The sequence below is a fragment of the Echinops telfairi genome, unplaced genomic scaffold (genome assembly GCF_000313985.2).
Source record: "Echinops telfairi isolate 266 unplaced genomic scaffold, ASM31398v2 ScPeMD7_22;HRSCAF=79, whole genome shotgun sequence".
Classification (NCBI taxonomy): domain Eukaryota; kingdom Metazoa; phylum Chordata; class Mammalia; order Afrosoricida; family Tenrecidae; genus Echinops; species Echinops telfairi.
Genome location: NW_022103919.1, coordinates 5,593,854 through 5,609,239, shown reverse-complemented (window position 1 = coordinate 5,609,239; position 15,386 = coordinate 5,593,854). Strand labels below are relative to the sequence as shown.

Genomic DNA, 15,386 nt, shown 5'->3' with positions numbered 1-15,386 from the left:
GAGGTGGGGGGCAAAGCAGCTGCTGCAGCTTAAATTCTTCTCATCTGTTCCCGAGGCTGCCAGGTTCACTCAGATGGAGCAATTTGGCAGAATTGAGTGGGATCCGACCACTTGGGGCAGGGGATGAGGAGGTAGTGGTGGGGGAGGTTGGGGCACATGGTCTAGCGCTATGAGAGTCCACCCCCAGCCTCCGCCACCTCTCCAGTCTATTCAAGAGGCGCTGGTCCTTTGGGAGCGCAGCGTCAAGGGGAAAGGATTTGGAAAGGCCAGGGAAGGGAAGTTGGCTGGAGCCCAAGAGCTCCCCTCGCGGGTACCAGGGCCAAGGATGGAGGTGGTTGCCGTGGTGATGGGGAGGCAGTCAGGGTGGGATGCTAGCCATCCTCCATGCTCCTGTTACCTGACAGGTCCCCATCTAGTGATTGGGGGGGGGGGCACCTCTAGGGCTATCCACCCCAGGTCTCTAGGTCTGAGAACCCCTTTGCTTCCCTCCCTGGGCGGGTCTGGAATGTTCTGCCTGAGCTAAGCCTCTGGGGGAGCTGGACAGGTGGGCAGACAGGTTGGGGAATGGGTGGGAAGCCCTCGTTTCTTCTTGGCCGGAAAGTGGAGGGGCAAGAGGACGTGAGCTCCTGCAAGGAAAAGGGCAGAATGAAGGGTAGGAAGTAGGTGATGGGGGAAGCAGGAGGGGAGAGGAGAGGGGAGAAAGAGAAGTAGGGAGCCTGCCACCTCTAGGATCAGTCAGAGAGGGCGGGTCTGAGATATCAGGCAGGTCAAGGCCAGGCTGGGAGGACAGTGGTGGGGGAAGGTGAGCGGAAGGACACGCGGGCTGGCTCTTCCCCCCTGCCTGCTTTCACCCCCCCCTCCTCCTCCCCACTGATTTCATTTACTTCACTTAATTAGCCCCCCTCCAGAGTTAAAAAGATAATATGATAATGACGATGTGAACAGCCACAATACTGCAAAAGCCACTTCATCTACTGCCTCCCCAGCCTCCTGACCCCTGGGCTCCCAGCATTGATGACCGGGCTTCCCCAGGGCCAGGGCACTAAGTTGCCCCACTCCCTGCCCAGTTACCCCTCCCCAAGAAAAATGAAACAAAACAGGCCCTTAACGAATTTCAATTACGAGCTTTGTAAAATCAATACAAATGGCATTTTCCCTTTGTACATGTAGACACGGACAATGGTGACTTCCTGCTTCTGCCCTCAATGTAATGGGCCACTTTCCCGTTACCATGCACTTCATAAAAAACTCATCTGTGGGAGACCCTCCCTGCGCTTCCACAGGTACTTTAAGTCACCCCCACATTTTCCTTCTCACCAGCCAGTGATTTGGGGGTACAGACAGAAAAATAAGACACCTCTCTAAAATAAAAAAAAGCAATTTTCTTCTCCCACCCCTCAACCCAAGTGGGAGAATGGGCAAGTCAGAACTTGCAGAGGGCAACGAAGAACTCACCCAGCCTGGGCCCTCCTCTGACAAGTGGGGAACAGAGAGGGTGAGTAACTCGTCGCAGGTCACACAGCAAGTCCAGGGAGTCAGAGCGCAGTTTCTGTCCCCAAAGACCGGACAGCCTCAGACAGAACACTGCGTGCAGGGGCAGAGTCCCTACAGCCACACACGGTATCTGGGTAACGTGGACACGGGGCTCCTGGGGCGGGGGGGGGCGGGAAGGACAGACTACTGCTGTCAGGGCTTTGACTTCTATGGTGCGTATGTGCTCCCTGGACCCCCCATCCTAGGGAAAAGGTAGGTGTGGCACCTGCCGTGATACATTCCATTCCTGTAACAGTCTATTTCACAGATGGGGGACGTCGAGGCTCAGGGAGGCTCATTGGTTTTCTCATGGTGACACAGCCCAGATTGGGACTCAGTCTGATGCCCAAGCCTTAACCCACTCCACCAGCTCCTCAGCGCCACCCTTCCCCCACAGGTCTCGGGGGCCTCTAGCCTGTCAAACACCTCCCTGCCCCGCGACTGCTAGGCCTGCTCAGGCACCTCCTATGCTTCCACCCCCCCATCCCACTAGATCTCACATCCCCTCTTAGGGTCTCCTTCTATGGTCACTCTGCTCCGGCCCGTTCAGTTTGTGAATCCACCCTGGACCAGCCCTTTCCCTTCCAGCAAGGGAAACCAGAGGACGAGGCCCACGTGAGCCAGGCTGGCCTATCAGCAGTGGCGGCCTGCCACGCTAGAGACCACATTGACACTCCACAGGAGAGCGCGTGCCACAAACGATTCCTGGGCAGGGGAGGGGCAGGCTATCACCGGTGTCCAGAGGGCACAGCTGCCTTTGCCCTTTCCTGGCATCCTCCCACTGCTTATTGGCTCTCTCCTTTGGGGCCCCAACCCCCTTGCTGTCCAGTCTATACCAACAGAAGTCAGGAGAACTTCCCCACGGGGTTTCCCAGGCAGCCCTCTTTATGAGAACAGACATCCACGTCCTTCCCGAGCACGTCCACCAGGTGCCATGAGGACCCCTGTCCACTGCACATGTGTGTGAGCCTCAGTCTGGAGCCCATGCTCTTTGGCGCCTGCTCCACGCCTCTCTGAGGGTCAGTCCTAGCCCTGCCATGGCCGTGCCTGTGACCCTGACTGGGGGCCCTGGTACCCTCACCTGGGGCCCTGACCCCTTCAGGAGCCTTGCTTCCCTCATCTGTAGAATGAGGGTGCTGGTTTCCTGGGTCCCCAAGGTCCTTCCCAGCACGGATGTGAAGGCCTTACATTGTGCCGCTCCCAAGGGCAGGTTTAGACAAAGGACCCTTAATCAGATGTTAATACTGCACACAGGAGACAAAGGTAGGCAAGGATAAAAGGCAGCAGCTAATTAGTAATATTGTTCATGACAAGGCCTTCCCCAGAGAGTTTCAATTAGTGTGGAGGGTAAAAGCCCCCCCCCCCCCCCACTCCCCAGGCCACAACAGCCACAGCCCTTCCTGCCAGATTCCCCCCCCCAGACAGGTCAGCACTTGGTGAGCCAACTCCCATGTCCACGCCCCCGCCCCCAGGGTACATAGGAAAACTGAGGCCCAGAGTGATGTTGCCCCCGAAATACTACCTGCCCTTTGGAAGCAGCTGAAATTGGGGCTTGTTAGCTCCTTAGGATTCTAGCATCTTCATGAAAGCACCCGAGGGCAAAAGGCCAGCCCCCCACCCGCCTTGGCCCACTCTTATCTGGTTGTGCTACCATTTAAATGGACCCCTTGCAAAGCAACGTGAACACTGGCCTTTCACAGGGTCCACCCCTTCCCCCCACACCCAACTCTAAGGATCTAAAAAGCTCAGGGGTCAAATTCAGGGGTGCTAAACCCTGCCTCTCCCACCTCACACTCCTCAAAACCCCCAAATTCACAAAGACACCGACTTGCTGTATCACAAACTGTCAGAGCTGTGGTGACGGCTGGCCCTCTCGTTGTAGGGAGGGTCTCTGAGGGCTCAGGCCCTGCGGAGATGGACAAGGGCATTGGGGGGCTCTGGTCACTAGGAGCAGATGAAGGCTGCTGCACGGGGACAGTCGCTTCCTTCTCTCTTCCAGACTCAGACACAGGTAGACACAGGGCTGGGCAACCTAGGGCCAGTGCACGCTGTGGGGGAGACCTGGGCAGAGTCTGGAGCTGGCCCACAGCGCCTACCACTGGCAGGACTCTGACCTTGCCCGGCGGGTCTCCTCAATGCAGCCTAATGACCACGAAATCAGCCCGGCACGGTCCGCCTACAAACCTTGCCGGCCCGCCTGGGACACAAGAGAGCCTGACCTCTAGGCCTGGCCTGTTGCTTCCCCTCTCCTCACAGTCTCTTGGGGATGCCAGCGCCTCCTCCCAACAACGTCTGGGCCCAGCCCCTTGGGAAGTCCCTGGCCAAGGGCTTCTCATGCTCACTCTGCAGGAAGGGAGCTGAAGACTGGTGGGTCGCCTGTGCCTTACTGACCGGGGCAGGGGCCCTGGGCAGCTCTGAAAGTTGGTGCCCTGGCTCCCCCACCAGGGCAGGTGAGCTGACTCACCTCGAGACTTCATCCCAATGAAGCGGTTCTCCACGATGTCGATGCGACCCACACCATGCTTGCCCCTGTGCGAGAGAATGCTATTTGGACCAGGTGCTGCTGCAGGCTCGGACTGGATGCCCACCCTGGCTGCAGCGCCACCAGGGAGCCTGGCAGTGTCCCCAGAGCCACCCCAGAGCACCTAGAACCACATCACTGGTGCAGCCAACCGCCATGGCTCATGTCTGGGTGGCCCAGTGGGCATAATCTTCTCCTTCCAGGCCCTTTGCCTGCTAAGGATGCCGCTCTGCCATGTCTGCCGGGTGTCAGCCCGGACCTCTGCGCATCTCTGCTTCTGCTGGGGGTTGGCAGATCTGGCTGTAGGCATGGAGGACGCAGCCTGACCATCCCTGGAAGGCAGTTAGACTTCTGGGGCAGATGCCTTCTGAGACTAAGGATTTAAACAAGGGTTCCCCAGGACTTCCCTGTCTAACCAGTCCCCTTGGTCTGGGAGCCCCTACAGGGCCAATGGCCAAGGCCACCTTGAGGACACAGGAGAGGGGACCTGAAACCTCAGGTGGTAACCATCGCCGGGGTTCCCCAGGTGGCTGGGTAGGACTGATACTCACGCGACGTCATTCAGGTACATGAAGAGCTCCAAGGATGTGCGGTGGGTGGTGCCATCCTTGACATTGGTCACCTGCACGGGGACCCCTGGGGCAGGGGGAGAGGGCAGTGGGCCTCTGGGCCGAAGCTTGGCGGAGGAGCCCAGCACCCGCCGCCCCGCCCTCTCCCCTCTGCCCGCAACGCCTTAAATGGATGTGACAGATATGGACTCCAAATGACTCCCCGAAAAGCCTTGTGCAGGGTGAGGCCTGCTGGGGGGGGAGGGAAGGGGCGAGAGAGCCCCCCAGAATGAAAGGGAAAAGGCAATAAAAACGCTCTCCCCACCCTTCCCATTCTCTTTGCCCCCTTTGCATTTAGGGGCTGTGTAATTGGAACCAGGCCCCGAACTAATTGAATTTCACGCTCCACCATTGTCTTACCCCCAGCACCTTCTGTCCCACCAGCTCCGGGAGCCGCCTGGCCGAGGTGCGGCTGGGCATGCACACACACTCACACACACATACACACACACACACAGCCCTCTACCACGTCTGTCAGGCAGACCCCGGTGCCCCAAGGCCTGCACCCCAGACCTGTACCCCAGCATCTGATTGATGGGGTGAAATGGTGCCCGCCCCAGCCGGGGTAAGGGGTGGGGGGTGGGCGTCCCTGAATCCTGAGTTGTGGGGTCTGGGGTGGCAGCCGCTGCTGGTCGGGAAGGGAGGGGCCGTGTCAAGTGAGATGGGGGGTGGGGGCGATGGGTGGGTTGGGGTTGACTTTGAATAGCAAGGGGCACTTTCTCTAGCGGTGTGAAATGAGCAATAAATGTATTAGGGGACTAACAAGAGAGCTGTAACAGTGACAAAGGAAAGCTGTTCAAAGTTGGCGGCTAATCCCCCACCCATCTGCCCGGCTCATTACCATGTAGCCAGCGATCAGGTGCCAATCACGGCTCAATAGCGCCTTTTCCAGTCTTTATTAGCCTGGCGCCGCCTGGAGGGGCTTCCCTCAAGGCGCTGACAGCCTCTCCATTCTTAACCCCCATTTCCAGGGGTTTTATAACTTGGTTGTAAATTGCTATTAAATGTAAGTCTGCCCAATAATGAACCTTAAGCCCCTCTCTGCCACCCCTCTGCCACCCCTCGCCTTTCTCCCCTCCCTCTCGGTTCCCATTATGGGCCTGGGAGTGGGCCCCACCCGGGAGGGGCGGGGCATTGTTGGTGCTGCTGCGGAGAAAGCCTCTTAGCCTTTAAAATAGTTAATAATTAGATTAAAACTTCAAATAAATTAACTAGCGGATGAATGGGGAGTCGTCAGGGGAGGCTTCTTGTGTCCGTTTCCCCTCCCAGACGGTCCGTAAATCATTCAAATGGATCACGTTGCTGGTCTGGCTCAGCGGAGGGCTGCCTCTGACACCCTCCTGACTGGGGCCCATCCCCGCCGCTCTCAGGGGGCCTGGGGCACCTGCTGGGAGAGGCGAGTGCCACCCAGTCCTGCCCCCTCCGTTTTCTCAGAGACATGTCCAAGCGTGTCTGCGCCCACCAACAGGCATCAGGCGGACACAGAACTGCAGCTGCCTTCAGGCCCTCGGACCAGGGTCCCTTTGGCCCCTGAGTGGTGAGAAACTCCAGGGACCAAGCAGATGGAGGGGAGCCATGAAGAGGAGCCCCTCACCCTTTGCCCCAGCTCTAGCCTGAGAGCTGATTTTTGGGGGGACAGGCCAATCTCTTGGCCTGGCCTTGGGGATGCCCTTTGTCTCCTCTACGCTCCTCCCCAACCTGAGGCTGAGATGTAGCACCACCTCCTCAAGGAAGCCGCCCTGATTTCTCTCTCTCTCTCGGCAGCCTCCTTGGAAAATTCTGTCCTCGAACCCCGAGTCCCCCCTCTGAGCCCGGGCCAGCTCCTCTTGTTACCAGACAAGCCTCCCTTCCCTGCACTTCCAGCCTCCAAGGCCACGTTTCTGTCTCAGGCTCTCTCTGGTGCCTGGCTTGGGGCTGGCACCCAGGCCAGCATGGCTTTCCTAGGGATGGCCGTGAAAGGGGGGCCAAGATTGGGATGGCCACCCCTGGCAGGGGGAGCAGGCATGTGGGGGAAGCTGTGACCGGGGTTGCAAGGTGGGGTGAGGCAGCAAGCCTTGGGTCTCGCTAGGGCTCGAGGTGCGGGGTCAGAGGGACCACTGGGGCTGGCTCTTTAACCTTGACACTCACTGAGCCCCTCGTCAGTGTCAGGGCCTGGGCTGCTGCTCACACAGGCCACATTCTCCAGCTAGGACCACTACAGGCAGCAGGTGCTCTTTTATCCCCAGTTTACAGATGAGAGCACTGAGGCCCAGGGAGGTTGAGTGACTTTTCTAACGTCCCTCAGTGGGCAAGTAGCTGGATGGGGACTAGAACACACACACACACACACACACACACACACACACACACACACACACACACACACACACCCTGGTGTTCACGAACCAGAATGGTGGGCTGTTGATGTTTCCTCTGGATTCCCCATGGGTCACCCAGTCCAGGGCAGGGGAGGCGGGGACCCTTGGGCACACTGCTTGAACTCTGGTTTTCAGGAACTTGGGAGGGGGGCACAGGGCTGGGTTGGGAAAGGAGCTAAGGGCGGAGACTTACCTTTCTTGAACTGAATCTCAAGGATGTCGGGGGTGTTGGGAGCCTTGGCTGGGTCCTGGGTCTTTGTGTAGAGACCAGGAGGTGCTTGGCTCTGGCAGAGGGCAGAAAGAGGTTGGAGATGGAGTGGCCAGTCCATTGTCCCCATTCTAGAACCAGGGGGCTGCTGGCATGTCCCTGCGGGCTGGCAGGGCCGGCAGTGCCCTCCGCCTGCCCCCCACCCCAGCCCCCAGCCAGCCCTGCTTGCCGGGGGCCAGGGAAACAAAGGGCTCAAGAAATCAGACAATTTTTCCCCTCAACTTGATCTCATCTTTCTCTCCGACGCCCCCACAGTTGGAGGTAGACCAGCAGGAGAGGAACAAGTCAGGCAGGAAAAAGTGTGACTTCGGAGGGATGAGGTGGCGTTCCGGGGGCTTCCTGGGAGCCGGCCCGCACGTCCTCGCTGGCGCGGGAATTGGGGCTTATTCTGCACTGACCGCAAAGCTAATGACTAAGCGTGACCCCAGCAGGTGCTCTGGCGAGCAGAGCCGTCCTCGGGGTCCTGAGGTTAATACTCACAGGGAGAAAAGAGAAGAGCCAAGCAGAAGCCCATTTGAAAACACATCAACCTTTATGTATATTTTTGCTTGGGCGTGTTGGGAAATGGGCCTCTTCTCCCGGCACAAGAGGAAGTACATCTGCTGCCTCAGACTCTCCAAATCCATCCCACCCCCCGCAGGAGGCTCCCCCAGCACTGTGGCTTGGACACTTGCCACTGTGGGGACCAGGGCCAGAGACTGGACAGCCCAAGTCCCTCCTGTGAGCACCGACAGCCCAGCTGCCCGAGTCCACCGCTCACAGCCTGGGCACGGCAGTCCCCTACGCCTTCACTTTAAACCTCTACAGACACCCACCCACCCAATCTTTTCTAGATGTGGCAGCTACAGCTGCGGGGCTCGGATTCTATCACTATTAACCCACCTGCCCGCCCAAAGCAGTAGGGTCGTTTTCCCGCTGTAAGCAACCCCATCGACAGACGGAGAGACTGAGGCCAAGGGGCAGTACCTGTAGCCGTAACTGTGAGCTCTAAAGGTGAGCTCAAGTGAGCACAAACAGCACACACTTGGTCCCACCCAGTCCCTGTCTCCTCATCACAGGGGTCCCACAAGGGCCCCGGCAGACACAGGCTGGGTTTCAGAATGGTGGGAAATAGCATGCAGGCTGGGAGTCGAGACCCCAGGCTGAGGGGCAGGCAAGTTCCTTCTGCCCTGGGGAAAGCAACAATTGTCCTCTGCTATCTTACACTCGCCGGAACACATGCAGGAAGGAGGAAGGCTCACGGGACAGACTGGGGTCGCTGGAGCTGCCAGCTTGATGCTAGGGTGACCAGCCCTCCCAGACTGCCCAGAAAGGGTCTGAGAAGCCCCCAGTGCTGGGCTGACCAGCAGTATCCAGTCCTTTGGCTCCGCCTAGGCCCTGGGCTCCAAGGGGGCCTGTGACGGAGCCCCCAGTGCTATGTGAGACTCGGGCCGGATCCCCCAGTGCTGTGTGAGACTCGGGCTGGAGCCCCCAGTGCTGTGTGAGACTCGGGCCGGCATCCCCTTGGCCTGTTTCCATTTGAGCGGTGGGAACAAGATCCCTGAGCCAAGCTCAACGGCAGAGCTCTGGGAGATAGGGGGTTCCTTAAGGGCCCCTGGCCCTATGCCGCCGCTGAACTGACAGACAAGCCAATTCTGAGCAGCAGCTGGTCCAATCACACTGCACATCAGCCTCAACGTGATGGCCAGCCTCGGGTCTTTGGACTGCCCACCTGGTGGTGGTCTTTCCAGCGTTCTCGAGTTCTGCCCTAGCAGCTATGAGTCACTGGCGCTGGGAGGCTGTCAGGGTACAGCCGGAGAGCCGGTACTGTTAGCCATGAGTGGGGCATCAGGCTCCCCAGCCCCCTCTGGGCTCTGCCAGGCACCAGGGCCCACAAGAGCAAAGCTTGAGGCCACTCCCTCTCCTGTGGGTGGCAGACAGACAAACCTCTACCGCTCCCGTCTCTGGCTGCCCGAGATCCCCGCTGATCCCCAGCCTAGGCTTAACTCAAACAAGGGTCTCCAGTGGGCCTCTCCTGGATGTTCCGAGGACCCCCAGCCCTCCCACCTCCACCTGCTCCGTGCCTGCCGGTCTGTATTCAGTTTTGTGCGGGTCGCTCCCTCCTGCCAGACTTTTAATCACTCTCGTTTTCATTTTGTGGTTGCAAAACGCGTGCCCGCCCAGTAGGGGCTGCACAGGGGTCAGCAAGGCTGACTACATCCTCTGAGGTGTGCAGCCAGCCTCCCCCCATGTCCTCCGAGTTCCCTTTGCCTCCCCCGGACACCCTCACGGCCCCCCAAGTTCCAATCCCATCTAGACAGCTTGTGAAGGAGCCCGCCGGAGAAAGAGGAGGCTGTCAGCCCTGGGAAAGAGTTACAGACTTGGGGACCCTCTGCCGGCTTGCTTTGAGTGGGAACCAGCGCAGCAGCAATGGGTTTGGTTTTGCCTTTCATTTACCAAAAAAACAACGCAATACAGCTCAAGGTAGACTTACAACAAAACCAACAAAAATTCGTGAAGCTTAATTATTATTGGTCAGTTTTAAGATGACTTAACCGAGCCGGCCCCAGAAGGAAAGTTGGAGGGTGAGAAGGTTTGCGTCCGGAAGGAGGTGGGAGACTCTGGAAAATTCGAGTCCCCAGACTCCATCCACAGTGCAGGCGGAAGCTGCTGCGGCCAGGGGCGGTAAGGGGAGGGGGGTTCCCAACACCCCGGCAGGCACCTGACAGCACCGATTAAATAAAATAACTAACTAGAAATAAAACGACTTTTTGCTTTGCATTCCGAGGTGGCGCGGGCCGCTTGCCTTCTTTTTACTCTCCCTCCGAAAAAGCCCAGTTCAAATGACAAATAGTTCGTTGCTGAGTATCAATGCCATCTATTTATCCGTCCCAGCAGGAGGGCTCACTTCCAATGTCATCTTTGGTTGAAGGAGGATGGGGGGGGGGGAAGAGAGGGAAGAAAAAGAGAGAGAGAGAGTTGGGGGTGAGGGGAGAGGGCGAAAGAAAGCATGAAGCAGGGCCCGAGAAGAAGAAATTGGAAGCAAATGGCCCGTGAACTAAACCATGATGTAGAGGCATGATCGATGTTGCAAATGGTTTATTCATCCATCAGATATGGAGGGCCGGCGACTGAATGAACTCTTTCACTGTGGGCCGTATGAAGTTAAAGCAAGTAAATTTCTATCTTTCTTCGCATTAGCTGCCTCATTGCCCTTCAATCAGCCCTCACGGAGGCAGAAAATGGCCCCGCCATCTGCCTTCAAACCCTCCCTTCCGCAGGTCTCAGGGCCTTTTTTTTTTGGAGCCGGGGAGGGGGCCCTGCTTCCCTTATGATGGTCTCCCTGAGCCCCTCCCCAGGGGTCCGGGGCTGTTCAGGCGGGTGGAGCGAGAGGTGCTTTGGGTGGTGGTGGCGGGGGGCTGGACACGCAAGCCGGCTGTCAAAGATCTCGGGCTCCCGGGGGGACAAGCGTGGGCCTGGGTATTCTGTGGGTATTCCCGGAGCTTCAGGGGACCCTCCCCACCATGGCTAGACCAGCAGGAAGCTGGCACAGACCCCCTACCTTGCAGACTGGACTCAGGGTGCTTCTCAGCAGGGAAGAGTTTTCCCTGCCCACACCCAGCATTGCCACACCCCATGGTCCAGGCCGGGCTTGCTCCGGGCCAGGGATCAGTGGCGTGTTCTCCATCTCATCCTCAACTACCCAGGCCGGCAAGGCGGCGGCTCTGGTTTTTGTGAATGGGGCAGCGGACGGGCAGGTTGAGTGGCTTGCCCGAAGTAGCACAGCAGTAAGCAACAGAGCAGCGACCCAGGTCCCGGCTGCCTGTCTCTGGGGCTTGAGTATCAACCACTAGCCCTCCTGCCTTTCAGCCTCGTGTCCGGTGTGGGTGGCAGGGTGTGTGCTCATAAAGACAAGCTCCCACACGTGATTATCCTTCGGAGGCCAGGAGGCGTAGGACCTCGTCAGGAAGGTCTCTCGAAGCCACAGCCCCCAGTACTGCCTGGGGGGTGATGTCAGGCCTGGCCTCAGCTTTTCCCCCAGTCCTGAGGTGGTCTATTCTCGGGGTTAGGATGGGGGCTGCAGCTGTTGGGAGTGGGGTCGCATATGCAGCTTCTCAGAAGGTTCAGGGGCCAGGAGGATGCCCTGCCCTGCTGTGCCAATCCAGCCCCCGGCCCCCTGGGTGCTGACTGACTGGATAATTAGGGGTGGCTGGCCTGAGTGTCGTGGGGTCAGCAGAGCATGAACTGGAAAAATATGTGGCCAGCAGGCAGCAGCCGTGTGGGGCCCATCAGCCCCCAGGGGACCAGGGTGCAGGGCTCTCCTGAGTGACACATTTGGGCAGAGCCAGTGAGCGGACAGCGGGGAAGGGGCCAGGCGGCTTCTGGGGCTGTGGACAGCTAGGGAACCACAAGAGGAGGGCGTGCACTCCTGTGACAGGGTGCCCCAGGCACCACCCCACTTCCTCACTGAGCAGCTGGCCCACTGGGCCATGGCTCCCTGGTCCCTGTGCACCACCCCTAAACGAGGATGCTCACACAGCCAGAGAAGGGCTCTCCCTGCCCTCCCTCCCCAAACCACCAGCCGGCCCAGCTGCCAACCCCTTTCCCCAGCACACTGCTGCCCTAACCTCAGCCAAGTAGCCAGGCCCCTTAGCCCCCCATCCATGCTGTGGGGCTGCGCCAGGGCACATTCCCACAGGAACAAAGAGATCTCTCTCTTCCCATGATAGATTTCACCCTGCCTCCTCCACCTCATCTCCCACGTTGGACAGGGGGCGATATAATGAGAAGCACCCCCACTGCCCCGGGAGAGAAACCCTAAACTTGTAGCAGGCCCTGGCTGGGCCAGCAAGAGATGCTACGGACCAGCCAAGGCTCAGGGCTGGCTGCCTGGGGCACAGGGCCGAGGCCCAGACAAATGGGTCCTGAGACGCTAATCAGTGCCACCCCCACCCCCAGCCCATGATAATCAAGGCAGCAGCCGAGCGCTGGTGGGCACAGGCTGGGCGCCTCCCACAAGTGTCTCATCTGCCTAATTGCTTCTTTATCGTCTCACAGTGACTCTCTCTCCCTCCATGCTGCCCTGAACTATTCCCTCCCCTATTCATCCGACAACGGACGGACGGCAATTAGACAGGGAACACGAAGGGGTGGAGGGGGGCTGTGGGGAGGGCAGGTGGAGGGGGGGCCGGGTGGGGAGGGGTGGGGAACACAGGCCCGGGTCCTACACCCGGCCCCCGTGAAATTTCAAATTAGGCTACTCATGCCTCAGAGGCTCCCAGTGAAGCTGCTGAGGAGGAGGGCGGGGCTTACCTTGGGGTTCTCCAGGATCCCAGCTTCATAGCTGTGAGGGCAGAGCGGGAGACCAACAGGGCATCAGTAGGGAGGGACATCCAATGCTCCCCTGTGCCCCCCAGTTGTGCTGCCCTTTTCTCTCTGCTAGCCGGGGTGCTGGAGCCCTGCAGGGGTAGTGGGGCCCCCCTGGTTGGCTGTGGGAGCGCAGGGTGGCTGGCACCCAGTGCAAGGGCTCTGCCCCTAGGGGCGCTCTATTTCAGGCACCGGTGAGGATGCCAAGGGGCTGCCAGGGGCAAGCTCTGCAGTAAGAAGCCGGGACTCTACTCCCACAAGCAGCTGCGGCCTCGGGACCCCCACGGTGTGGGCAGCGCCAACCTGTTCTAGAGGGGCGGGGCGCTAGGAGTCAGCAGGGGCTCGAGGGCAGGGAGTGAGTGGGGACTGCGAGGCTCTTCCCGGGAGCCCCTGTGCACCCTCGAGGCGATCATTCCAACGTCACTTCCTCACGGAAGCCCTCTGGGATGTCGCCGACAGGGCCAGCTCCCCACTACCGTCCTCCTGGCACGCAGGACGCTGCAGTCACAGCCCTGGCTGTGGGGAGGGGGGCGGTGTGGCGGGCCCCTGTCTGCCTGCCCTGAGGTTCCTGGAGGGCCCCTTGGAGCCAGCTCAGCGATCAGGCGGGCGTGCGCCAGACCAAGCAGACAGAGGATGGACAGAAAAGTGGACACGTGGGTAGAACCCCTTACCTGATGTGCATGAGGTTCTCATCCATGCTCCATGGGCTCTTGGGGGTGACCGGGATGGGGATTCCGTGTTGCTGCAGGTAAGAATTAACACAGGGCAGGCCTGAGACCGCTTGGAGGGGACTTGAGGGTGGAAAGCAGTCCCAAACTCTGGTCCCCCTCGGGTGTCCCTGAGCCCCCTCCTGCATTCCCCAGGGCTGCCTGTGGAGGGAGGGAGGGCCTCCTTGCTGGATGGATGGCTGTGGGGTGGATGGCTGGTCTCAAAGGTTCCTTCCAGAAGATTCTATGAGTCTGTCCTTCTCAGCTCAGCTGGCTGGCCCTCACCACGACCCTGTGACCCTGTGGGGCTGGGATGGACCACACACCAGTGTAGCCAGCATGGGATGCAAGGCACCCGGCCCGGGACACACGGACACCCCAGGGCAAGGACGAGGGCCAGGAGTGCTTCTAGCTTGTGCTCGTCTGGGCCACTCTTCAAGGTCCTACAAAGAAGACAGCCTCCTGGAGGAGCACACAGGCACAGGCACACACACACGTGCATGCCCACACACCTTCCTCACACATGGCTCTGATTCTGTTTTGCCTCCCTGGGCCCTAAAGCACTTTGAAGACCCACCTCTCTTAGCCTTTTTGCAAGGAAAGATGAGGCCGGTTGCCTTAGAGACCAGGCCCAGCCTCACAAACACCTGATGGAAATCAAGCATGACAGTTTCCTTCAGGACCAGGTCCCTGACAGAACTCACTGGGCGAGGCTCTCCTCTCTTGCAGGTGTGAAAACCAGTTGCTGATTGAGGCAGCTCTGACTCAGAAGGCCCCGTTTGTGCAGAGCTGCACTCCGTAAGGTTTTCATGGCGGTGATATTTCAGAAACTGACCACCAGGCTTTTCTTCTGAGGCACCTCTGGGTGGATTCGAACTGAGAACCATTGGGCTGATAGGGGTGCTTGGCCATTTGCACCACCCAGGGACTCCTCAATGAGCCAACAAGTAGTTAGCTGGTCCAGACGGGGACCTGTGAGCCAAGTCCCTTTCAGCCCCAGGACCAGGAGCTCAGCCTGCCCGCTGCCAAGACCAAGACCTGCTGCCTCAGCCTGGCCGCCGTGCTCCTCCACACCCCCAAGCTCCTCCAGAAGTTGCCAATCTCTTTCACATTTCAAAACAAGTTAGACTAACCCCCCTCTGCCTCTCCACCCCTTCTTAAGCTTTAGCAGCAGATTCACCGCAAACAGAACACACAATCCCCCTGATTGTGTTTGTGCTTTTCCTCCAAATGACACAGGTAGATGAGAAGGCTGCACTCCAGAGGCTGCTCCAGGCTGAAGCCTCTTGTGGGGACAAGAGGTGGCCCCGGGTCAGCCCCACGCCCTCGCCCTGCTCTCTGCAGGCACAGTTTGCCAGGTGTGCAGGCACAGGCGCTGTGCAAGGCGGGGTCAATGTCACCCACACGTCCTCACTGCTGGGGGGAGTGCTAATCCAGCATCATCTGAGTTCCCTGAGGCTCTGGGTTGTGTGTGTGTGTGTGTGTGTGTGTGAACACCCTTTCTCTGTCTCCTTTCCAAAGGAAAAAGACAAGCAGGAGCAAGACAAGCAGACAGGGCAGAAGGACAAACAGAGGTCATGGACAGCACAGGAAGTCCTTTCCCATCAGGGCCAACCACAGTGATGTCCTAGAACCCAAGAGGGTTTGGTCTCCCAGCCCCTCGGCTCTCCCTGCAAACCCTCCTTGTGAGGAGACAGAAAAGACCATCTCCAGGGTGACCCTAGCCTGCCTGTCAGCTCCTGCTGGGCCCTGTAGCTTTGTTTGTGGTTGTGCATTGTTTTTAAAGTAACGTGACCCTGGTAAAGACGGCTGTGTGTGGGTGTCTGTCCGTCCTGTGGCGGGTGGATCTGTGGGGGGACAGAAAGTCCAGCCCACCGATGCTTTTCATGAATTCCACCAAGGAACCTTGGCGGTGCAGTGGTTATGAGTTGGGCTGCGATCCACGAGATCAGCAGTTCGAACCCACCAGTGTGGCTCTCAGGAGAAAGACGGGGCTTCTGGCTTCCACACAGTTAGTCTCAGAAACTCGAAGTGTCGAAGGGATCA

At 58.9% G+C, this 15,386-nt stretch overlaps 1 protein-coding gene across 1 annotated transcript in view; it reads right to left on the bottom strand.

Annotated features, from left to right (window-relative positions):
• The window catches only part of ASS1 (argininosuccinate synthase 1), a 51,733-nt gene that overhangs the window by 18,090 nt on the left and 18,257 nt on the right, over positions 1-15,386 (bottom strand). The window contains exons 7-11 of the mRNA XM_004713254.3: positions 13,305-13,375; positions 12,580-12,610; positions 7,213-7,303; positions 4,606-4,690; positions 3,998-4,062 (exon numbers count right to left, since the gene is read on the bottom strand). Of these exons, the coding sequence (XP_004713311.1) occupies positions 3,998-4,062; positions 4,606-4,690; positions 7,213-7,303; positions 12,580-12,610; positions 13,305-13,375 (343 nt within the window). The remainder of the gene's footprint in view (positions 1-3,997; positions 4,063-4,605; positions 4,691-7,212; positions 7,304-12,579; positions 12,611-13,304; positions 13,376-15,386) is intronic.